This window comes from Carassius carassius, chromosome 32, assembly GCF_963082965.1.
Source record: "Carassius carassius chromosome 32, fCarCar2.1, whole genome shotgun sequence".
Classification (NCBI taxonomy): Eukaryota; Metazoa; Chordata; class Actinopteri; order Cypriniformes; family Cyprinidae; genus Carassius; species Carassius carassius.
The window spans coordinates 14,757,299-14,784,171 of NC_081786.1; the positions used below are offsets into that span (position 1 = coordinate 14,757,299).

The following is a 26,873-nucleotide window of genomic DNA, read 5'->3' on the forward strand; positions in this document are numbered from 1 at the left end:
TGTGGAAGTATGCATCTTTGAGATCTATTGTGACAAACCAGTCCTCGGACCTGATCTGAGCTACAACATGCTTGATTGTGAGCATTTTGAACTTCAATCTCATAACTGAACGATTTAAGACCCTCGAGTCTATAATCGAACGCAACCCCCCATAGGGCTGGACGATTAATCGAAAAATAATCAAAACCGAAATTCATAACCTCTAACCGACGTAATTTTCCCATGTCGGTTATTTCGTTTTTTTTATCCTGTTAAGACTTCCCCCTTAAAAGCATACTAGCGCGTGTGTAGCCACATGACTCTGCTCTCCAGTTAGTGGCATAAAAGCAAAGCGGTGTGAGCGGTGAGCCTTGTGTCTTCACTAAACTTTGTCAGTTGTATTTGTTTTATGGTTTGGACATTCAAGCAATTAGATGAACGGATGTGTATTCTTATATCGAGCTACCATGTTCGCGCAGCTGCATTGTGGCACGAACACTCATATAAACTGTAGCTGTGGAGATCGCGCACACAGAGGAACACAGAAACTAGTTGTCAGCGCTGTCCTGTGATTTATCACTAGAATCTCAAAACTTATTATAGCATGTTTGTGTGCAGCGCACATGAAGCACAAGCGCGTGCATAGAGAGCAGCGGTCGATGGTCGCGCTGTGGGTTCCCGGTTTGTGTCCGTTCTTGGACTGTTCTGTGTATTTTAACTGTAGAAAAGGTTGTTCCGAGTCGAAACTACGATACAGAAAACTACATCAGGCCATCCTTAAAAATATTCTTGTTTGCCGTAACCCGACCGACCCTGTCAATTTAGCACCGACTCAATTTTTTTTTTTTTTTTGCTTTTAGTCCGACCGTCTTGCCGTTTGTAAATTTGCGTTAAGACCAACCAATTATTTTTTTACTCTTCAAACAACTAATACAAACGCAATAAAATACTATTAATTATATTTAAGTAAGTATTGTAAATATATAAATTGCCTTGGCCTACATACAAATGAAGGCTATCTTCTTTAATAAAAAAAAAAAACCCTTGACGTCATCTGTGTTTACACGGATGTCACACTGTGGCCTGTGCGTTCGCTTCGTCTCATACTCTCACTCACTGTCAGAGTCAACAGTTCACGCTTGGTAATGATGGCTGCGGCTGCAGTAAACTAAATGTTCGCGGTCACTGTTCAAAGTCATACGGGTTTGGGCACCATAATACATCTAAAAAAATTAATTAAAACAGCTCGACACCACTTTAACTTGGCACGAAGTTCTGGAAAAACTGTGCCCAGATCTTTTCCCATCCCTTCTCCTCTCTAGTCTAAAACAATGACCGTGTCGACTGTCACTTTATGTTCGAAAATCTATTGCACGAATCAACCAACACAAGTTTCGAAAACGAAAATAAGAAAATGATTTTAACGACCTTCTCTTGGAGCGCGTCCAGGTTTTTTTTTTTTTTTTTTTTTTGAACAGGCGTCACACAGTAACTGCAGCTTCGGACAAACACGCATAACAGCAAATAATACTTCTGCACAATGTTTCTCTTTTTACAACAGAAATGTGAATTCAGCCAGTATTCAGTCTCATACAGTTTCGGGATTGAATCGCCTAGGGCTGTCAAAATAGCTGAAAAACTAAATTCAGATTTTTTACTTAAATATGATCAAAATTCGAATTGTGTTCGAATTTTAAATGCATAATTTCAGTTAGGGTGAAGAAAAGCTTTTTGCTTCTCTTCCGAGGCTCAAGATAGCGCATCGAGCAAAATATTACTGCATGTTTATTCAAAGCATTAGAATACATGACTGTGAAAAAAACATTTAAAATAATGTTTATGAACCAATTATTATTAATTAAGTTGCTTAAAGAACTATAAACAAAACAGCATCATGTATGCATGCATTGTTAAATAAATTAAAACGGCGGAAAACCAGTCACACAGGATACATTTTTTCATTTAAAAACATGAGATGCAGTGGGATGGGGAACAAAAACCCAACATAAAGTCTCAAGATATTTTTAGAAAATTAAATTAATACATAAATTTTACATGTCTTTCTAAACATGCGGCTCTCTTGTGAGAGACGCGAGTCCAACGGTGTCCCTCTAGAAAATGCATGAAATATGCGTTCTGTGTGAACGGCTTGGTTTCAGTTTTGATGTAAACAAGATCTTCTCCACATTGATGTTCTCTTTTTTTGTAGTGGCTTCAACTGTATAGGCTAACATAACCTTATAATGCAATGCCACATCGTACACGAGGTGAAAGATGAGACAGCAGATACTGCGTGTTGAGCTCGTCCGCCTTTGAAAGTTGTGTAGACACAGCTGTGCACGCGGCGAGATGGAATGGAACACGTACCGGGGCTCATAAGGCAGCTTCCTTAATGCACACCTAAAACTGAATGCGCATTCGAATGTGGATTTTTATTTTAAATTCGACGAATATTAGAAAATATTTTTTTTGACAGCCTAAGAAAATCACCTATGCGATTTTTTTGTTGTTGTTGAAATTTAATCGTAAACACAGCCAATGTTTGAAGCCTGCAGTAAATGTTTTGCATTATGGCAGTCCACTCTGCTTATTGTTTTTTGAAAATGTTGCGCTCCTGTTTGTCATTGTGCACGTAACTTCACGCCAATAAATCATCAGAAATATTGGTCTTTACCAATATATTGAATCTTTACATTCCTCCTGCCTGTTGTCCGTGGATTTACTTATATTTCGTGTTATTTGCCGTATAAAACTTTAGACATGCAAAATCGATTTTACAATCGATTCAATGAACACTTGTCACTCAAATCAAACAGGATTTTTTTTCGCAAAAGTGACAACCCAAGAAAGCAAAGTAAACGTTCTCTCATTTGTAGGTTGCATTGATACGTAGCGGTGGATGCAAGTAAAACAGTACCTCATTTTTTTTTCTCACCTGAAATTCATGCAATAAACATGTTTTTGACAAAGATTTAAATTTGTTTTTGGTCTATATAGCCTGCATCAAAATGAGGTTTGCAATTATGCGCCCGAAGGCACGGGTTGAAGACCCAGTCAGTGACGTCACGATATGCTAATTTGTTTAAATTCATACCAACGTCATCACATCACAAAAATGTACTTTTTTTTTTTACATTGAAACTTGAAAAAAAAAAATAGACCGACCTACCGACGCTTTTTTTTTTTTTTAATTACTGTTACTGCAAACCAAAATATTTTTATGGATGGCCTCAGTATATCATCATAAACGCAGCCGTTTTTGTCTTAAGTGAACATAAACAGATGAGAAAGAAAACACACATGTGCAGTATTTTTTCTTAAAGAGACAACAGCCTAATAAACGCGCTGCCTGTCATTAATGTTAATCAAAGAACAAAAGAAAATCATTCACTGATCTTGACTGAATATATTTAATAACTTTACTTGATTAATCTTTATTTTATTTATAAAAAGAAAACTATGCAGTGTTTTTGAACTTTTAATTACGGTTTCTGTTCCTGAAATTTAGTTTAGTTGTATTTATTTATGATATTGCTAATTGATTTGTTTGTTCCTTTCTTATTACTGACCTATCTTATTACTTGTCTTTAACACTTTAATATTTGAAATTTATATTAATCTAGTTGTTTTTGCTATGGTATTTTTTTTTTTAAATCACAGGCAAAATTCCTCTTGCAGTGTTTTGTAGGCTGATTATTTTTGCTCATGTTATTCAGCTGCAACAGAATGCTTTGTAAAAATGTTTGACATCTAAATGTTTGACATCATTTTTTTTATATTGGATTTTTTATCTTATTGGAAACGAAACTAGGAATCGATAAGAATCGGAATCTATGAAATTCAAACGATACCCAACCCTAGTAAGAAATGTTACGAACATAGATAAAATAACTTCTGATAGTCAATCATATTTACAGTACAAACTTTGTCATTGAACTATGAGGGCAAAAAAAACTAAACCGAAACAAAATAATCGTTCATTAATTGTAATCGAGGTAAAATGTTCAATTAACCGAGGTTTTGATTTTAGGCCATAATCGTCCAGCCCTAACCCCCCATCCTTCTTTGGAACTATGAAATACCGGCTGTAAAATCCGAACTCCCTGTCTTGAGGAGGGACCACCTCGATGGCCTCCTTCTCTAATAGGGTTTTCACTTCCTGTTGCATAACCAGACCCTGCCTGGGGCCGACTATCGTCGGGATGACCCCGTTGAATATTGGCGGCGCAGAGCCGAACTGAATATGGTAGCCTTTTTCTACTGTGTGCAGGACCCATTGAGATACATTTGGCAGTAGTTTCCACGCTGCTAAATAATCTACTAAGGGAATCAGTTTCTCGAGACTGACTTCTGGTGTAAGAGGCCCCCGCAGGGGCGGTGAGCAACTGAGCCCCATGAAAATGGGCGTTTCCACGACCTGGCGATCTCATCTTGCAGGTCAGGAAAGAATGGAAGGCCCCGGCTGGGAGGTGGCTGACCCGCGCGAAGGAAGCGTTCATCGAGCTTGCTTCGCTGCGGTTCGGTCGTTTTTTCGGCGGGCCAGTCAATGCTTAATTTGGCCTCCGCACGAGTAACCACCTCCAAGAGCTCCTCATATTGCAGCGAATGGGGTGGCGAATCCCTGTCAACCGACTCCACATTGACCTCCTCGGAGGAAGAGAGGCGGAGCGTCAATCCCTCTCCCTGGGTGGAAGGAACCGCAGAGCGTGCTTCCAACTCCAGAGATTGGCCGCCGGATCTGGCGTAAGTGGAAGGAGATAGGGACTGGCCCGTCTCCATTCCCTCCACCAAATCCACTTGCGAACCCCACAAGTGCAGCCGCCGTTCTGCCTCGGCAGAAGTGGGACCAGCACCACGGGAAACGCTGGCGAAGGCCCCCTCCTCGAAGAAAGCCCTCCGGGAACGAAGCAACCGCACCGACATACGCTCACAGTGCGGACAGTCGGCCCCCTCGAGAGCTGACTCAGCGTGCTTCGCTCCCAGGCAAACCACGCACAAGCTGTGTGTACCCCCCCAATTATATATCGCGGGCAGGGAGGAACACACAACCTATAATGTGATTTGGAATCGCCATCACTATGCTTAGATTTCGCCTTGCTCTTCGGCATGACTTGGAGCTCTAACTGGACAGACAACAGTAAATAAGACTCACAAGACAAACAAGTGACATTCACACACAGAGCGCTTGCTGAAAGACGCAAAGCTGACACCAGCTGCACGGCACGTGCTTTTATAGCTTCCTGGTCGCTTAAGTCACCCCGCCTGTGACGTCACGCTCTTCCATTGGACTGATTACACACAATATTCAGAGTCGCTCACGCTAAGCGCGTTCCCCAAAGCGTTGTTCGACGCAGCTCGAGTTCCTGAAGAGGAACTTATTATTGAATTTTTTTTAATTGCGTAATACAAACTTGCAATGCTGACTTTTATCAGAATTGCAAGTTTATGTCTTGCAATTCTGATTTTATTACATATGATTGTGAGTTAATATCATGCAATCTCGCGATTCTGTTTTATGTAGTTTATATATATATATATATATATATATATATATATATATATATATATATATCAATTCTGACTTTGTTTCTCAGAATTGTGAGTTCCTATCTAAGAATTGTGAGATAAAATTTGCAATTATCTTTCTTTATTCAGTGGCAGAAATGGGCTTCCATAAAATATGTGTCCCCTATTCTGAATATTGCTTTCTTCAGTGGAAAAGTCATCTTGTCTGAATCAGGAGAGAAATATGCACAGATCAAGGATGTTTACAAGCGAAAACAGTTTTTAACAAATATGTTGGTGGATTTTGATGTGAGAGGAAAACAGGAGATGGACATTTTTTAGAATCCTATTTTGACCAGAAACAACGTCAAATATCAAAATGCCTTAATGACAAATTCATTTCTTAAAAGCACAACACTTTTTACTTCACAAGATTTTAATAGATGGACTGGAGTGGATTACTGTGGATTATTATGACGTTTTTTTATCAGCTTTTTGATTTCTGATTCTGACGACTCTTATTCACTGCAGAGGATTCATGTGTGAGCAAATTATGTTATGCTACATTTTCCAGATCTGGTCAGATGACAAAAAAAATTATAATTTGAATGGCCTGAGGGTGAGTACATTTTCAGCAAATCTTCCTTTTTGGTAGAATTTTTCCTTTTAATGCACATTGGAAGCATCTATGAAATGCTGTTTGCATCATTTGACTGCATTTATAGATGGGGTTAGTCTATATTTAGTCATCCTGTGTTGCTCATAACTCACAATAATTTTTAGGGGGGAAGTCATGGCCTAATAGTCAGAGATTCTGACTTGTAATTCAAAGGTTGCGCGTTCGAGTCTCGGGCCGGCATGAATTGTAGGTGGGAGGAATGAATGTACAGCACTCTTTCCACCCCAATACCACGACTGAGATGCCCTTGAGCAAGGCTACGAACCCTCAACTGCTCCCTGGGTGCCGCAGCATAAATGGCTGCCCACTGCACCTGCTGTGTGTGTGCACTTTCAATGGGTTAAAATCAGAGCACGAATTCTGAGTATGGGTCACCATTCTTGGCTGTCACTTCCACTTTACTTATTTAAAAAGAGTTGACAATGCTTTAGCGTGCCATAGCATATTTCCCAATGGAGACATAGAATAGATGATGTTTAGTATTTGCCGTGCATGTGACTCGTGAATAGATATAAGCCAAGGTTTTAGTGCTGCAGGGTGGAAGTACTTAAATATGCATATACATCATAAATATGAGATGTTCATAGATCAGAACTGCTTCACCTTTTAAACCTGTCCAGATGAACCTGCTGTGAGGAAAGTTTTGGTTTAATTCAGGAAGCCTTCTGTTTGAGATCAGCACATCTTCACCTTCGACCTTGTTCATAATTAAGTTGGCTATTCAAATAATTTGATTTCATAAACTTAGTATATTAACACTTGCAAAGAGTTCTTTTATTAACTTTCCTTAGGTTGCCCCCAAGTATGCACTGTGAACAAAATCATCATAATTTGCATTAATTGCCATGTTTTGCATTGCAAATCAGCCCCTTTGTTTCCTTAGATATCTTCGATCAAATACTAATGAGGTTCTTATTTACACAAAATATAATTTCCTTTCTCCCTTGTGGAGTTGATGTATCTCAGTGCACAAAAAGGTGTTTAGGTTAGAATTTGCATAAAGGCATAATGTCTTGTTCTCTTCATATCAACCGCCCCATCCTCCCTTCATCCCCAACTTTTTTTCTGCTCGTCTTTATACAACGAGATTTGCTGAACGATGTCATGAATGAGAAGTGAGCCCAGTTGCCATAGCAACAAGCCATTTTACCTCCGACCGGCAACATATATTACAATGCAGAACAAAAAATGAGGCAAAAGTACTTTCGTTGAGAGCAGGTGAATTGGGATGTTTTTACTTTGTGTTATATTTGAATCCCAAAGACAGCTGTTTTTTAGCGAGTGTAGCACACACCTTGTGTAACCAGCAAGTTCCAGTGCCACTAGAGAGATTATTTGACCTTTCCTTTTATTCATAAGAACAGCGATGGTGAGCGCTGATGTAACAGTGCTGTAGAAGATCGTGTAGATTCTCATTCAGTCTGACTATGCATTTCTGTGCCAATATCGTAAGTGCAGTTTGTTTCTGTATTCACCACTGGATTAGTGGGGCAGTTAATCTTGAAAGGTTAAGTCAAACAGATGCATGTGGGGTTTTTTTAATTAACCTCGCGTTTTGAGGATAATGTTTCTCTGTTTCTGGGTTCAAAAGAAGAGGCCTGTATTCCTCTCTCTGATGATGGTATTTGAATAAAGGTCATGTTCAGAGGAAGGGAAATGTCAGGTTTGTATGTAATGCAGAATAGCCAAAAATGCCTTAAATTATGCTGTGTGGTCAAATGCAAGTGGTGTAATTGTGCTCAGTTTGATTCGTACTCAGAATTCATTGCCAAACTGCAACAGACCCCGGATTTACCGAAAGGGGAAAATATATGCTGTTCAGAGCACAGATGGTTTACAGAGAAACCAGGAGGGAAACTCGAGCACTGTATTTGGAATTCTTAAGATATGTTAATGAGTAGAAGATGAAAATTACTTTATAAAAATACAATAATGCGTCTCTCACGAGTGACCCCAGAGAAAGCCTTTGGCGCAGAGCCTCTGCTGATTGTGAAACTTTGCGTTTTCCTTTTGCTGTTGGCACCTCAGAGTAGCGTTGTGATGAACCCTGTCACGATGTGTATCCTCACAGAATAGATTACTGGCCTGAAGAGAAGTTTCATATGCTGTGCTGCTTTGCCAATACTGTAGGTGTTAGTTTAAAGGGATAAAAAAATTCTGTCATTATGTACTCACCCTTAAGTCTCATTCACCACTGCATTTATTTGATCAAAAATGCATTAATACAGTAATATTATGGAATATTACTACAATTTAAATTAGTGGTCAACCGATATGTGTTTTTAGTGGGGGAGGGAGGGTGATAGCCGATTGTGGCGAGTGGGGCGGGGCCAAGAGCCATGGGAACGGAGTGAGGCCGGTGGAGTGATTGGAAATGAGCGACACCTGCTCGACCCACCGGTCTCGAGTCCCACGGAGGAGATGGAAGGATATAAAACAGGAGCGACGACAGTGAAGGACGAGAGAGGGCCAGGCCTGGATTTCTATTTTGTGTTTTGATTTTTATTTTGCGCGGCAGTCGTCCGTGAGGGGCTGCTGTGCTGTTTTGTGTTTATTTTGATTATTAAAGCCTTATTTGATTGTCCGCCGGTTCCCGCCTCCTTCTTCCAGTAATTAGGAAGTTTAATGCGTTACACCAATATAAAGCCGATATAATGTTTTTGTATTATTATTATTAATATTTAATAAATTTGAAATCATTTGACAATGGATTAAAAAATAAATGTGTAAAATAATCATATTTGTATTTTAGATGACAGTATTTTTCACAAATAAATATTTAATAAAATTATAATATAAAAAACGTAAACACTGTAATCAACAGGGCACTCAGTTTTCTGGAAAGTTTGTGTGCATTGGGAATCATATTTTTTTACAAATAAAGCCAGGGTAAACCTGATTTCATATATAGCATACAATTAAAATGATATGCATATGGCTTTTGGCAAATGCATAAAGCACAGCATAATTTGAAATCACGAGTTTAAATTTTAAAGCATTCAATTCACACGGACCGACCGCCACACAGAGAACACGCGATCATGTAGATCACATGCAACCTTCACACGATCTCACAGCTGGATTTGACTGAGTTTGTGGGGTTTGTAAAATTAAATGTTCATGAGTTTTTGCTTAATGCTGACGGCAAACGAGAGAGTATTGTAATGTTTGCTTTTCTATTACTAATATGCCTAATATAAAATAAATCATTATAATACTTTCTGTATACATTAATTCCTTTGTTTAAATGTTGACGAACAAGAGAGAGAGTGTGAATACTGTGTGTGTTCAGGCACAGCCGCTCTCAGCGCTGTCAAAATAAAAGTCCCGCCTTGAACACATCGGCCAAGCAGAAAAACTTATCGGCCGATGCCGATATTTGAAATTGGTGATATATTTTATTTATTTCTGTGATGGAAAAGCCACATTTTCCGCAGCCATAATTCCAGTTTTTAGTGGACATGACATTCAGATACAGTTCAATATTTTTTTTTGAATGATTATAAATGCCTTTACTGTGACTTTAGATAATGTAATGCATCTTTACTGAATAAAACTATTAATTTCTTTCAGAAAAAAAAGAAAGAAATACTATTAACTTCAAACCCAACTGTAGTGTATGAGTTGACCTTTTTTGGCCCCTTGGTCAGTACACACTTTTGTTAAATGGAAAAAGTGCAGCTTGAACATTCTGCCTAACATTTCCTTTTTGAGTCATGACCTTCAAAATCATGAAGGTTTGGAACAATTTGAAAATGAGCAATAATGAAAGAAAATGCGAAGTAAAAAACTGCTGTAGTGAACTATTCCTTTCATCATGCCATATAACAGTTAAAATGTTAATTTGCACATAGACACAAGTATTGACTATCTGCAGCAAGAAGGCTAATTTTTCTCATGTATACAGTCAGCCAAGGTCACTTTCTTTGATCACAATAGGTTATTTTTCAAATTGCACAGATTTGAGTTGGGTATTATATCACCGGCACCAAAGTTGAAGCATTTTGTCAAAGCTGGTTGGTTCTTCAAGGTTGTTTTGTCAGCCTGTGTGTGCTCTAAGCTCCTTGCTCTTCACACTCTCCTTCAGTGTGAGGGGTGTATGCTTCAGTATTGGCTTCAACAAGGTTTAGAGTGTCTTGCTCAAGGATGTGTTAAGATTTGAGTGCTGTGTTGGAAGAAACAGAAGGTCCCTGGAGCTGTGCACACTGAACCACATGAAAAAAGCAGATGCGTTTCAGTTCTTTAATGAAATCGCACCAAAATGTGGTGTTGAAGGATGCTCCATGTCAAGTGTTCCTCGCTGGTGTAAAAAAAACTTGACGTAAGTTTTTTTTTTTTTTGTTTGGAGAAGGTTAAGAATAATTTTTTGGCATGAAGAAATGATCTGTGATTGTCTTCAGTGGGGTTTAATTGAGTTTTGGGTTTAGCAGCTTTACATAGATAAGATCAAATGCTGCTGAAAGCCATCTGTGATGATACCACTTATGAATGTATTGATTTTTTTTCTCTCTCTTTTTAAAGAGAAGAGACTTTGAAATAAGCTGTTGTTGTATGATGCATTGCAGGAGGAAGGTGCTTTGGGGAAAGAACGGTCTATCTTTTCTTATATGTGCCTGCACTGATGCTTTTCCCCTCTACAAGATCTGCAGGCATGGAATTAGAAATCTCACAGAAGCAATAAACAGTAATTGGATTTGGCGATGGAAATCTCGTTACCAGGAGAGAGAGAGACCCTGATGGGAACACTAGCAACTTCTCAGGGCTATTGCTGCCATCCTCACCTCCTCTCTCTCGCCCCACTGGTTTAACCAATCATCTTGTATTTGAATCCAGTGAGACCCGCGGTGACGAGGCTGACTGTCGGGGGAGTCTGTGTACAGCTGTCAGTCAGCGAAGACAGTAGTCATGAGGCTAAGATCAGGGTCCTTCCATCGTTGTGTATCTACAGCCTGCCTGAGAGTTGTCAAATGGCAGAAGTTTGCAAATGGTCACAATTAATCTGCCCAACTGTGCATATGATGGCCGAAGGATCTTAACAATCCATGAGAATAATAACTGGCCCATAGTAATGATAATGTTAGAAATTACCTATCTCTCATTGCTTGTAAAACAGCCATTGTAAAACAGATAGCAAATTCATTAAAATGTATCATATTGGCCTTATTGCATTTAAGCCAATATAATATAAAATAAGTGTTTAAATACTTTTTTTAATGTTAAAGGTCCTTTTTTGCATGATTTATTGATACATGTTATTAAAAAAAATTATAAATAAAATGTTTATAACATATACATTTTCTTCAAGGTAGTATCTTTTGCTTTAAATGTTTTTTTTAGGACTTTATTACTGTGCAAATGTTTGGGGCAATACTATTTTATGTTTCTGAAAGAAGTCTCTTTTGCTCAATAAGGCTGCATTTATTTGATAAAGTACAGCAATAAATACAGCAATATTGTGAAATAGTATTGCAGTTTTAAAATAACAACTTAGAAATTATTTAAATGTAGTTTAGTTCAGGGTTCTGTCACTTCAGTCTAGTGTTAATTTCGTCAGACGAGACATGACGAAATATGTTCGTCAACAACCTTTTTTTTCATGACTAAGACGAGACGATGACAAGACTGCACCACTGTCCAAAAACGCTGACTAAGACTAAATTGACATGCATTATTGTTGACGAAAAAAGACGAGACGAAAATATTTTGCATAAAATAAAAACTAAGATAAAATCTCTCTTCATTTTCGTCTACAATCGTCTCTGCTTTTTCAAGTTTCCGGCTTCCCGCTGTTGCTCAAGTTACAGGTCTCATACTCCTGTTGCTGCCAGCCTGTGGCTGCAACACAAAACTGCTGAATGCACAACACCCAAAGCGAACACGAGTGATGAGCGAGCAACGACGACATGCTAGGTCGAAGGAAGAGGCTCGATATTTGTGTGTTATAGTTAGCAGCGGTCTGTTATCAAGAAATAAAATAGTGTGTGCTTAAAAAGAATTTGTCCACACGCCGCTCAAAAAATACAAAATAAAAAAAAATTCCTGAGCGCAAGTCCACCGTCTAGGCAGGCTTTTTGTGTAAAATTATATTTCCTGTTGCTGCGCAAGCTCTTTTATTGTATATGACAGCTTATGTCCCGATGACCGGTCTTTGCATTACGATTAAAAGCAGTATCAATAAAGTAAAAAATTGTGATCAGGTTAATCATTTGTGAACGTGTCTCCTAAATCAGAATTTGAAAACCAGACACATTTAACATTTGCATCCAACAAAAATCATTCAACAAGTGTATTTTGTCAGGTAATTATGACATTTAACCAATGTTTGAGATATGTGAAACACTTTTTTTACTGAAATGTTTATCAGTAATAATGTGTTATTTTAAAAAAACACTAAAAATTTTTTGACTAAAACTAGACTAAAATTAAAAGACTTTTAGTCGACTAAGATACCTTGAGTTTTCTTTTGACTAAAACTAGACTAAAATGACGAGACTTTTAGTCGACTAAAACTTGACTGACAAAAAAAGATATGTGAATGAGTAAATATGACTAAAACTAACAAGGACATTTGGCACAAGACTAAGACTAAATAAAAAATAGGTGACGAAATTAACACTACTTCAGTCTAGTGTTATTCATGGTTTTGTGACAAAGCCCTGACACTCCAGTCATGTCGTTGTTTTCATGTAAGCATGTGATTTCGTGACTGCTCGAGTCGTGCACTCTCATCCGCGTGTCCTGTTTCATGTTGAAGTGTGGTGTTCGGATCCCGGCACTCATGTCTTGAAGATTCGGTTTCATGTCGGGGTCTGGACACACTCGCGCTCCATGTTCTGTCTTGTTGTGTGAGCGTGTGGTCTCGAGTTCGCTCGTCCATGCGCTCTTCTGTCCATGTGTGTTTTGTGTAGCTTTTCTTGTTGTCTTGTATTGTTGCATGCAGCTCATGTTATCGGCTGTGTGCTTTCATGTCCTATTGTGTCTTGTGCTTTGTAGCACGCTGCTTGGTTTTCGCTCATTAGCTGTGTGTTTGTGTCTTGTTCAAGCACATGGCTGGTGATTGGTTTGCTGGCCATGTGCTTGTGTTTATGTTTTGTGTGAGCACATGTCTTTTGTCTTAGTTCCTGCGTGCCATGTGCTCTCATGTCAATTGTCTTGACCCCACCCATCTTGTTACCTGATTATTGATTTAATTTGCCCCACATGTGTTCCCTAGTTACCCTCATTAGCTCCCTATTTATTCTCCTTGTGTTTGCAGTCTTGTGTGAGTTCGTTGTTGAGTGTTGTCTGTGTGCCTCATTTCCTGTCCTGCCTTGCCAGTCAAGTTCCTGTCTGTTTACCCTATGGGGTTGTTTTAGTTTGTTTATCTTCTCTCTGCAGTACTGAGTCCTTGCCTCATCCCTCTACCCGTACCCTGACAGTTTATTCCTGTCATGACAAAGCAAAATTTTCAGCAACCATTACTCGACTCTTCAGTGTCACGTGATCCTTAATAATATGCTGATTATGTGTTCAACAAACATTTCTTATTATCAATGCTCAACAGTTGTGCTATATTTATATTTTTGTAATGCATTTTTTCAGGGTTCTTTAAAGGGGTCATATTACATTGCTAAAAAGAACATGTTGTGTATTTGGTGTAATGCAATGTGTTTATGTGTTTTAAGGTTTAAAAAACTCATTATTTTCCATGTGATGTACATTATTGCTGCTCCTCTATGCCCTGCCTTTCTGAAATGCATAGATTTTTTACAAGGCTCATCGTTCTGAAAAGCGAGGTGTGCTCTGACTGGCCAGCTATCCAGTGCATTGTGAATGGCTGAATGCCTCAAGCATGTGACAGAAATGTTATGCCCCTTAACATACTGTGATACAGTGTGTCCCGGCACAAAGAGACAAACACTATAAAAACCATTACAAATAAGGCATTTGTTGCATCCGATGGGGACATAATTACTGAATATAATGACTTATACTTTCTTTTTATGAGTAGAATTGCATATCATGCTGCGTAAACATAAAACCATGTCTGCATTTGTGATTGGAGAAACGACAAAATACAAAAGTGCTACTCTACCCTGCTTAAAACTCATGTTTGAAGATATCAGTGGCAAATTATTTAAATATGTAGACTTACTTATAGTCTGTGAGCACCAGACTGTCTGCAAAGTTGGAATTGCCCCACTTTTTAGAAACAGACACCGGCATTGTACTAGGCTACTGGTTCAGGAAACAGTCCTTGTCCCCCGAAAAATGTGCTGCATACATCTCAATATTTGGACTGAACTGTTCTGAAACAGTGTTGTAAATACAAATTAACTAAGGCCAAACTAAGTAATTTGGCCGGCGTTATGCAAATTTTCCCACATCGTGATGTAGACATGTGTGGGGGGGGGGGGGGTTGACGCTTTACTTTGATAAAGAATATCTCTTTGGATTTGAGACTTTAGTCTTTGGAACTTTACAGATCTTTAAGAGCTTGTAACACTCCAAAGAGCAAGGAAATAAAAAAAATAATAATCATATTACCCCTTTAATAAAGTTCAAAAGAACAGAATTTGAAATTACAAATACATTGTAATAAAATTTAAAATAAAAAATGTAGTAAATTTAATCCAAAAGTATATCTTTCTTTCAAAAGAATGGCAGTGTATGTAAGATTATGGAAGAAAAATCCATACAAACATATTTTCAGGTTGACTCGACGCTCACAATTTGTGTACTTTCCTCCAAAGCAACTTTTGTGTTTACTGTTCTAATGAAACCTTTTAATCCTAAATGTTTGTAATAAAAGATGTATGAGGTCTTTGAGTTGCTGAGTTGACATGAGACTAGACAAATGAAAGCCCAGGGTATTCGCGAACAGTTTCACAACTTTCAGATTCTCGGTTAGTTTTTGGTTTGTTTACTGCCCAGCAGTTCACTTCAGGAGATCCGGGAATATTTCATAGGTGTTGAATTTTAATTAGATATGTCCACTCATGTACCGCCACAATAATGACAAAAGGCATCAGCTGAAATCCATTTATGCTTTCCTTCAAGTACAAGCTGAAGAAATGAATTGACTTCTTCTAATATTGCGCTAATTCAGCTTGCTGTAAAACGTTAATTGAGAGGGTCAGGGAGCTAAAATGCCTTGTCAGAATCAATTAGCCAGCTCACACATCTCACTAAAAATTCGATAATGTTTATTTTTGACCATTCAGGAACTTTTTGTGATCGTCACCTCATGCATTTTGTTTCCTCAGTGAAAAGCATCATTTTTTGAAAATGTCACCTCTGCTGTGTGTATTTGTTTGTTTAGAGAATTTAATGTGATTTGCATCAAACAAGTGGGGTCATTTTGGGAAGCACCTGTGCGTTTTGATTAAAACCATTGGCCGATGCCATTGTAATCTGAAAAATTCAATTTAAAGTTAAGAAGACTGTGTTCTTAACTTAAAAATATACAGGGAGAGAAAAGTACTAAAAGAGGAATAGACTTTATTTCATAATAGCTCTGTGAGACATATTAAAATGACCACAGAAATAGATGTGGTCAGCTCTTTTCAATATTATGCTCCGTATGTGTTGTATTATTTTATTAGTATGTTGAAATTATGTTTTTAATTAATAGTACAGACTGAGACATCCTATCACGATGTATGCTTTGTGTTCCCTAGAGACTCTGTGTTATTAAAAGGACCTTTTGGGGATCATTATTAGTGTTGAAATAAAGAACATGTAATTATGCTCTTTTCCTCAGACGGGGCATCAGAGATGGTGGGAGCAGGAAATCCAGATAGAAGACAACATCCAGAAAGGAGAACTACTTACCTACAACCTTACTGAACTCATTAAACCCGAGGCCTACCAAGTCCGCCTCACACCCATAACACGATTCGGGGAGGGGGATTCAACGGAAAGGATCATTCGCTACAGTGGTAAGAAAAAGCTTCTTTGGTTATGATCATGTTTGTTATTAGTATTCTTAGTAATTTGTTGCAAAAAAAAGACAGAGAAAGTGAGCATCCAATTACAGTGAGTGGGGTCAAAAATAAGGGTCTCACAATGTATCTGTACCATATTATTAGCTATCAGCAATAGAATTTTTTTCTTCTTCATTTATTTGTAGATATTCAATGTCTGTGCATGTTTTTCCCCTATTATTATATTTTAATTAGACTTTCTTTGCTTTAATACAACACTCACTTTAAGTGAATTTTTAAAAGCACTTATGAACGCAGGAAATCCTTAATAATAGTTAATCTTTCAAATCTCTTTAGCAAATTAAAAAAATGAAAACCCATTTTTTCATGCTGTGCATTATGATATTAATGACTATTTTGAAAAAAAAAAAAATTTAATTAATTTAATTTATTTTATTTTAAATAATTAAATAATTTGTTGGTTACTGCCATACAGTGAATTGGTTGCGTCCCTCTATTAATAAAGTCCTCATTAAAACTCTGAAATACACTATTTTCACAAATAATTATGCATTCAGTTTAGTCTTATTAATCATGGTTTTTATTATACAGTTAGAATTCTATATTTTGACCAATGCTCTCAGACTTTTGGACCCCACTGAATGTTTCATGCAAATATATAGTTCCTTGTGAAAAACATAATAATACTAATAAAGTAAGAATCAAGTTAGTGTACTCATACTGACAGAGATCAATGTCTGTGTACTGACTGTTGTAAAGTCAAGGTCATTTATTAAAAACAGCTTATTATTTGACAGCTTCAAATACTGTGGAAATGCCTCATCTTTTTATTGATAAAGAACACTTCATTGATTCGACTTTTAAATATTTGTGTAAGAATCTGCTAATCTAACAAATAACCAGCAGGGGACATTTTAATTAATTTTCTTATGTAATAGAGACATCTGCTGGCTGTGTACATGAAAAATGCACATAATGCTCATCTGTTGACATGCATTTTAATAGCAACTGTTATATTCATGTTATCTACCAGAGCTATAGATTGATCTTATTGTTTTGCTTTGTGCTTCTTAAAGAGGCCAGTCGAGAAACAGGTAACGTATATCCAGTCCTAAACCCTACGTCTGTTTTGCCTGAACCCCTTCCCTTCTTTACTGGAAAACCAATTGTAAAGTGGCAGCTTTATGACTTCACCAATGGCTGGATGCACTCAGGCACAGTGTTCTGTTATCCAGGTTGCACAACCCCAGTGTGATATTAGAGGCTCTTTAATGGCTCTTTCTTAATTTTAAGCCTTTGTTTATGGGTAGTAGACATGAAATATTGTGGAAAATGTGTGACGTGCTAGTCTCCATCTCAAACTATTTTAAACAGCTCTTGGTTGTCGAGCTAATGCCCTTTACCCTCTGTATGACTTATAAAAATAGGGATTTTCAAGAAAAGACCACAGAAGACCTGTGCAGACCAAATGCAATTTCAAAAGCAGAGACATTTTTTTTTCTTCTATCTGGTCATTATTTCATTTATTCTGCTCATAGTTTATTCAGCAGCTTTACCCATGTGATATGAAGCCCTATGGCTCTACACGGTCTTTGTGTCAGGTAATGGAAATACCAGTGCTAAAAAATTGAAAATGTCTCATTTCATAACATCTCCCTCTCTGCTATTTCGTTTCCCCTGATGTCATTTTGCCACAGTGCTCATGGGAAAAGACCATCTGTATTGATGGGATGACTTTCACACCAGGAGCACTTCCATCAAAGAGTCCAGCTTTTGCCACTGTGACATTATGCATTTTAATTGGCTCAAATAGCCTGGAGAAGGTGATAGCACAATCACACCAGTCACAATCCATATCCCAGCTTTCACAATAATACACTGGCATTTAAGTTTGTAAATGGCTGGAGAAGCTCTCTGAGGATGCTTTCTGTTAGTTTGCTAAAACTGCACATTTACGTTTGCATTTAGCAGATGGTTTAATCCAACGTGTCTAACATTGCATTCTAAAAAGTTTTAAAAAAATGAAAAATCTGTGAAAATGTACCCTGATATCATTGAAAACCTGTATGACTTTTGTTCTTAGCAAGTCAAATTATATTTAGTCATATTTATTTATTATTCATTTTTAAATAATGTATAAATAATAAATTTTGTCTATTGGTATTCCCATCCTTTGTATAAATTGCATTTATTTTTTAACTATATATTTTACAATGAATGGGAAAAAAGTATACAAAATTAAAACAGGATTTATCCGTGGGCGTGAATGTGAATGTCACATTATTAATCTGGCACAAAATAGTAGTGAACATTATTTTAAATAATTTGTAATTATTTTGAATAGTCCTTTTAAATGCCATGAGGAAGATAAGTGTCTCCAGTTTAAGTTTGATGAATCAAGTTAAGCTCCACTCTCATTTAATATTTTTCGTTTTTTCACAATCCCAGCTGCAAAACGTTGCTTTTACATTCATGTAGTTGGCAGATGCTTAAATAAAAAATGACTTGCATTGCATTCAATGGATACATTTTTTCTTTCATGTGTGATACCAATTATTTTTTAATGAAATTCCAAACCTGTATGACTTACTTTCTTCTGTGAATCTCACACACACAAGACATTTATATATTTGGAAGTATGTAAGTGTTTTTTCAGTCAGTAGCATCCATATGCACAAAAAAGGTTCAAAATATCATAAGAATCATAGAGATTTGGAATGACAAATAATTTTTTTTGGTCCATATATGTGTTTATTTGACTTTTTAGTGAATGTAGGAACTGTATTCACTAGAATGAGCCATTTCCATGACATTTCAGTGAGTTGGGTTGTTTTCTCCTCCTGCACTTGGTGATTTTACTGGAAAGGCAAGCCATTGCAACCTGTGGCAAAGGTTGCATAGTGTTTGTAAAGACTTTGAATGGCTGCGGTTCAAATTCATTCTCAGACAGTGCCAGACAAATTAACAAGCCACCAAGAAAAATTGATGGACTGTGTCATTTGGTATCATTCTATAAAGCAGTTATTCAACACATAAACTTGTTGCTGCCTGTAGATTGCTTTGGAAAGCCACCAACTGGCAGCTATTTATGATCCTTTCAGAGAACACAAACGGGCTGAGAGGACAGTGCTAACAAGCTATTATAATTGTATTGTCAAACAGTTAGTACACCTCACCAAGACTTCACTAGAGAATTAGGTTGTCATAAATGGCATTATTTGTTTGTTTAGTTGTTTACTGCTGATAATATTAATAATAATGACCGACTGCAGGTCATTTAAATGCTAATGTAAGTCAATGCAAGCATTATAGCAAAATGGATGAATATGAAGTATGCTGATGAGGAGGCATGTATGATTCTACTCATTAATTTTTATAGGCCTTTGATTACGTGTGGGATTACTTGGATTCAGTGGTAACATATTGTTTCTAAGATGCCTTCAGGTTTTGTACGAGTATCGCAAAACCCTATGATAAGACAACATGGCTTGTATGGTAGCTAGCCTGAATTGCATTACTCAGCTCTGCACATTTATGTTTTTATCTGGCTTGTATCCTCTCTGAGTGGGAGATATACGGGGTTTGATTGCTTGTGTGTTTAATGATGTTGACGTTTTGCTTTTGCCTCCTGCTCCAATAGCTCTAATTGTACTTGTACAGGGATACAGGGAGAGAGAGAAAGGCAAAAGGAGAGAACATGGAGCCCATCAATTTAGAGAGTGTGTTAATGCAGCACATGTTTCCAAATATGCAACATCTGTTTGGTTTAACCAAAGGAGGCCTCTCCTCCTTACCCCATTTAGGAACAGCTGGATGGTTTACAAGAAGGGAACTGTAACCTTCATGGAATAATTAGCTTCGAAATTATGATTTTGCAATTAGAAGAAACAGCTAGTCTGGAATAGTTGACATTACATGTGATCTGTGTTCACGTGAGTGAGACGTATTGATAGTGACATATTTTATTTTTATTTAACAGTCATCTGCTGTTAATATTTTGCGATCTTAAACATATGAATTCAATCTAAATTAATTTTTTTATTCTATTAGAATCCTGTTAAATGTTGATCATTTTTAGGTATATTATCCAGCATTGCAATAGTTATTTTTTTTAACTCTATAATTATTATACTTTAATACAGTAAGTGTTTTTATAAACATTTTAGCATGTTTATTGCTGTATAGCTAGCCACGTTTAATTATTATTATTTAATGTTTTTATTATTTTCCATGATAAAGTGTGTTTGTTTTCCCAATCACATTAGATCAGTTACTTTTATAAGTACACATCATAATAGTTGAATTAAAAACAAGATAATTCATCTGTGTCCGTGAATGTGTCCTGTCACACTACATATTTGTCGAAAAAAAAGTGAAGATTAATTTGAATTTAGAATTTAATTTGAGGTTATATTATTTATATAAATAAATGTATTTATTGTTTATATAATTTATTAGCCTAATTCATATTCTTGACTTTTGAATGGTAATGAGCCAAGGAAATAACCTTGATAACAAGGAGAGCAGCAGCCATTTTGGTTTGAAATATTGCACCCAGTTTCATCCCTCTTTCTCTTAATGTCCAAACTAAATATTTTTTATAAATTGAGCTTGAGATGCTTCAAATATCTCCTCCAAAACAGAAAAGGCATCTGTTTCACTAACGTTTTGTCTTCCTTGACAAAATCCTCTGTTCCCCTCAAGGCTGCAATTCCCATGACACTTCCCATCATTCACTCATTCATTCATTTGTAAATTCTGTGTATGTAGACAAACGTTTGCTAATTAATCTCCCCTTCTTTCCTGTCAACTTTTTACTTTTTCATTTGTATTAACAATTTCATGTGGAGCTGTTCCCCCTGCAGTTCACAGAGCAGACATTTACACCGACAGCCCCTTGTGAACATCTGCTGTGTGTGAATGCTGTTGTGCTAATCTTTCTCATTATAGGAGCCTAATCAAATGTCAGAACTGATGCCACGTCAATTTGAGAGACACATATTGATGTATTTCTTGAAACTCTTCTGCCGAAGTTAGAGATTTTATATTTTCGGAGAGAATGACCATTGATGTTTTTTTTTCTTCATAGAAATGCACAGCTTAGCCTAGTCACTGTTCTTGGAGGATCCAAACACGTTTTCCGACTTAAACAGGATTGGCCAGAGTTTTTTTTTGTATTCTATTAAGGCACTGAGCTAAGTTTGTTGAAATAGGGATTGGTTTCAGTCTCACTATCTTTTCCACACATGCCCTCTGAAACCTTTCTTCCACAATGCACCTTAGCCCTCATTGAGGCTGCCTGGAAGCACACTGCTTTCTGTCGTGCTCAGATAGGCTGCTTGTGAATGGAATGAAGAGAGATACAGGTCTTTATGGTTCATCTGAGCATTGCACAGCCCCATAGTGACCTCTCCCCACACAAACACCCCCTCCTGCACTGACACGTTATTTCATTTCCCTCTCTAACTGTGTGATACATGGTAATGATGCCCAACCCACTTTCTAAACACTTCTCTACAAGGGCAAGCACCATTCTCCCATCTCTGAGTCCCCTGCTGTTGTTTATAATGGTTTATTAATCAACTATGTACTAGAAGCCTTTTACAGCTCTTCTCTTTCTGTTTTACAGTACCGGTGAATCCTCGTTGGAGTGAGTATTTTTACACACTGTATATATATTTAATTCATTTACTTATTTTAAATTTTTTGGCAAAAAAGAGCAGTGAGCAATTAAGGAAATATAGCCCTTGACTTTTGGTGTTAAGCATCAGTAAATGTTCAACATTATTTCAGAATACATTAACATTTATATGTATGATTCTAGCATACATACACAAAGCGAACGTCCCACCCTCCCTGCAATCACCGTCCAAAGCCACACCCCCTGAACGCATTTATACATTTAAACCACATTACTTAATGATTGCTATCGGGATGTGAAGAGACTTTCAACCAGTATAACAAAAAATGTTTCTGAAGACAATCATCTATTGCACCTTAAATGTTTTTTTAAGAATTGTGTTTACCAAGGCAGTGTTAATTAGATCAAAATTAGAAATATAAACAGAAATATTATAAAATTTTGAAAATATTTTCCATTTGAATATATTTTAAAATGTAATTTATTTCTTGTGATGACATGAAGGCAGATGGTTCTTTCAGAAATCATTTTAACATCCTTGAAATGTCTTATTATCACTTAGAATGCGGTTGTGCTGCTTTGATGTTTATCTGCTTACCCCCCAGGGGATCCAAGATGTAGGTGACTTTGTTTCTTCAGTAGAAAACAAAACAAGATTTTTAACTCAGACCGTTACAGTCTTATAATGTAAGTGGATGGGAATGACAGCTAAAACAGTAAATTTATAAAAAAAATGTACCTCTGATTCACACAATGGTGAACTGTTAGAACTCTCCTGAGCACGTTCAAGAAGCAGACATGTGAGGCCTCTTCTTGTTCTACTTGCTTTATGGTGGATTGTAGACTTATAAGTGCATTACCGCCACCTATCTCTCAATTGGACCATTGAAACTCTATCTACGTACAGTCTCAATCAGGAGTGTCAATGGTCCACTTGAGAGATAGGTGGCGGTAATGCACTTATAAGTATGCATGTTTTAGTATGTTTTAAGTATGTTTAGTATGTTTTAAGTATGTTTTAGCTGTGATTCCCGTTCACTTACATTATAAGACTGATAGACTGCAACGGTTTGAGTTAAAAATCTTGGTTTGTGTTCTACTGAAGAAACAAACTCACCTACATCTTGGATCCCCTGGGGGTAAGCAGATAAACATCAAATTAAAATATTTTGGGTTAACTATCCCTTTAATATTTCTTTGGAAACCGTGAAAGACCTTTTTTTTTTAACGATTCTTTGATGAATAGAAATATCAAAAGTATAGCATTTGTCAACAAAGTAAATCTGTTGTGACATTATAAATGTCTTTAATGTAGTTTTTTATATAATAGGATTTATATATAAGGAATTATATATATATATTTTTTTTTTAAATTACGGCCCTAAACTATAATCAGTAGTTTATGAATAACTTTTACAAATTATAGATTTTTTAAAGCAAACACAAATGCTTTCAACTCCTATCCTATCATTGTGTTTTTTAATAAGCAAGCAAAAAAATGCATTAAACAGTTTAATGATGCGTCAAATTTGAAAATTTGTAAATGAAATGAAACATAGAAAGAAATGTTGACTTATTTAGAATGTTAAAGAACTAAAATCCAAAAATCTTTTCTAAAGAAAGCATGTTTTAGATGCTCTCCATACATTGACATTGTATGTTTCATGTATCTGAACATCCAAAAATGTATATATGTATAGCTTTTTTATAGGATCTTTCTGCACACTCTTTTCATTTTACTTTTTTCTGCTGAACCATCCATAGGTAAGTTTCACTGCGGCTTTGAAGAGGACACCATCTGTATGTTCATCCAAGATAAAACCGAAGAGTTTGATTGGACGAGACATAGTGCTGCCACCAGGGACACTAAATATACACCCAACACTGGGCCCAGCAGCGACCGCACCGGCTCTAAACAAGGTATACAGCACATATGCCACTCAATATTAAATCAAATCTGTAAATTACATTTAAATATGTAGATTAAGGACTACACCTCTATCGTACATCACATCATTTAAATATACACAAATAATTGAATGAATCGTCATTCGTCAATGTGTGTGGATGTTGAGTAAAGTATATATCTTCAGCAAAGTAAAGGCTTGTGACTTGTGGAGATGAGCTAACAGTATTAGCGTCCAAAGGCACTTTCAATTTCTCATGTTGCTAAAGGAGTGCATGGGCTGGATCTTGATCGGATGCCGTTTAGGGGAGGATGCTCAGTGGGTTCCATTAGCTGCACTTTCAGAGAAATGGTGTCAGTCATTAAACTTGACATCGATTCATGACAGCAGCGGTGTGCAACTGGATAATTTCTTTGAGTCAACACATCACTAATGCAATCAGGTTGTCTAGTACTTTTGGTAAAGTAGTGGAAACTTGAAAATGCAAGTCATAAGTTCAGAGTACAGAGAGTGCTGTTGTGGTGATGTCAGGCTTGACTCGTGAAAAAAAATTAAGAATACCCAGGCCAATAGCACCTTAAGTCACTCTGACCTGATATGAAAAGAACAAAATCTGTCGTTTAAAAGGCTGTGAAAAATGTGAATTGAAAAATAATTTGTCCTGTGCTATAAAGTCACTGAGATCCTATTGATTATTTGTAGTCAGTGCAGAGTTCACTGGAGGAGTACTGAGGCTTGGAGAACTTATAGCCTGATAAATTAGCTGATTTAAGCCACTGTATGATATTGATGCTACACAATTATAATCAATGAGCCTAATTCAATTCATTCTCTGGATCTGATGTATGTACTGTTTAAATGTTTTGGGTTAGTATGCCTTTTTTAATGCATGTTCTTTTTTTCAGCAAGGATGCATTTAAATAGATAAAAAAAGTGCTTTGCCATTACAGGGATAATTTATAGGGATGCACGATCATGATTTTTCATGGCCAATTCTGATACCGATTTTTTTACAAGCACACTGGCCGATTCCGATACTGTTTTTTTTTTTTTTTTTAATCTTTAAGCAACAAACAAGAAAGAAGGAAAGTGCATAAACAAGATGTTTATTTGGTATTTAATAGGCCAAACTGGTTTAAAAAGTAAAAAAATATAGATGTGAATCATTACCCTAAAAATATTTAATTGGATGAATGCAACACTTTTTTTCAATGTGCTACAGCAGGTGATTTTAAAATCAAATTAAGTTGATGTAATTTTAAGGTAAGATAAAAAAATAATCATCCTATGCAGAACTGACGTTTACTTCTGGCTTTTCAAACGTGTTTGCAAGTTCTAATTTACAAAAAAAAACATTTCAGTTTTGTCACATTTCAGTCTGTTTCGTTTCTCATCCAACACGTGAGAAGTTGAGCTGAACATCCCTTCACTGTCTCCGCTTGTGCAGGCGCGGACAGGTACAGTACGTTTGCGCAGCTTCAGTGCGCCAGTACACCAGCTGCTGATCGCTTCCTGCTATCTGTGCCTCAGACATGTAGCTCTATGCTTCCAGTGCTGAACAGCTGCCCGTGTCCTGCACACAGATTTCGAAATGCTTCCACACAAATGACATAGCGAATGATTACAATGTAGTATGTTCCAGAAAAATCGGCTGAAAAAAGACCAAAAACCGGTTCCGATTTATGGCTGGTCAACCAGTGCATCCCTAATAATTTACATTTTAGAATATATTTAAATAGAAAACACTTATTTTAAATTGTAATTATATTCCACAATATTCCCATTTTTACAATATTTTTTTTACATAAATGCAGCCATAGAGAGCATAAGAGACTTTCAAAAACAAAAATTCTTATCCAACCCCAAAATTTTGAACAGTAGTGTGAGAGCTACCAGATCACTGCATTTTTATGTACTTGTGCACGTTCACTTTCAGGTTTCTACATGTACATTGAGACCTCACGACCACGTCTGGAGGGAGACAAAGCACGACTGTTGACTCCATCCTTCAACATTGCCCCTAAAAACCCCTACGGGAATGTGGCCACCAACCCAACATACTGCTTCAGCTTTTACTACCACATGTATGGGAAACATATAGGTGGGTTACTGTTAGCACAGTACATCAAAAAGAGTCCTGATGTGATCAACTGTGGGGAATGTATGCAAATGATTTGTTTTAATAGTGCCTTCTTATTAGTGTTGATGTCCAGCCAACTGTAGCCTCTACAACTATAGGCTGTTTGATAAAGCTTTACTTTTCAAATGAGAGCTTGATGACCTGGTCAGTCAGCAACACAGTAAGTGTCAGGCACATACAAAAACGTTCTCATTTTCTAGATTTCAAGATGAAAAAGATTATATGTCTAAATGCCAAGTTCTCTCATGAAACTCTAAATGATGCAGGCTGATTGGTTCGTTAATGCAAATTGATGATATTCACAGCACTGAACTACTTGGCACAGCTGATTGATTGATGTTGCATACACAGCCCATGAGCTTGCTGCTCTACATTTAAATGGCTGGTTAGTATTTACTAGAGCAGTTACTCTGACACCCTTCACCTTCCCCAGCTCCACCTGTGTAGATCTGCTGTATGTTATTATATATGCTATTTGTGCAGCAGCATGTCTTAAATACTCACAGCACCAGATCATAATATGCATTGGCAGTAGCAAGTTCCTGTACTTGCTTTACAGCAGCAGCAATAATCTACAACAACACTATTAACCAACAGCAGCAGCAATTCAGAAGCAGCGTACGTAGCAGATCTATTCCACCAAGACCAAATACATTAGCATTGTAAATAATATCCATTGCCGTGCTAAAATCTTCCTAGGGTTGTCATGGTAGAACTTTTTTCCGGTTAGATATGTATAAAATATCAACATAAGAACAGCTTCAAATTTTATTCTTCATTTTACTTTTTATGTATTGTGTGAATGAATATACAAATCTTTTCAAATCCTATAAAGTTTATTGAATATTACATTCCTCGAATTTGGGTTGGCTTTTCTCATAATTTGATTATTTCTCATAAATATGATAACAAGCTGTCACAAGTGCAGTCTTAAATCTGTAACAATATTGTCACAGATGCAACTTAAATATCTCACAGTTGTGAAATCTTATAAATGTGACTTTTATCTTAAAATCTTTATTATTTTCCAATTAAACATTGTCTAAGGATTTCCTGATTTAAGTTTTTAGGTTCTATTTTATATTATTAGATGGAG

At 36.8% G+C, this 26,873-nt stretch overlaps 1 protein-coding gene across 2 annotated transcripts in view; it reads left to right on the forward strand.

Moving 5' to 3' along the window:
• Positions 1 to 26,873, forward strand: part of LOC132112792 (MAM domain-containing glycosylphosphatidylinositol anchor protein 2-like) — a 156,435-nt gene that overhangs the window by 125,148 nt on the left and 4,414 nt on the right. The window contains exons 11-14 of one of the 2 annotated variants that reach the window (XM_059520455.1): positions 15,906 to 16,083; positions 21,719 to 21,739; positions 23,495 to 23,650; positions 25,574 to 25,738. In XM_059520455.1, coding sequence (XP_059376438.1) covers positions 15,906 to 16,083; positions 21,719 to 21,739; positions 23,495 to 23,650; positions 25,574 to 25,738 — 520 coding nt within the window. Of the gene's footprint in view, positions 1 to 15,905; positions 16,084 to 17,165; positions 18,177 to 21,718; positions 21,740 to 23,494; positions 23,651 to 25,573; positions 25,739 to 26,873 lie in introns of those variants that run through there. The other variant, XM_059520456.1, reaches the window with a different exon arrangement.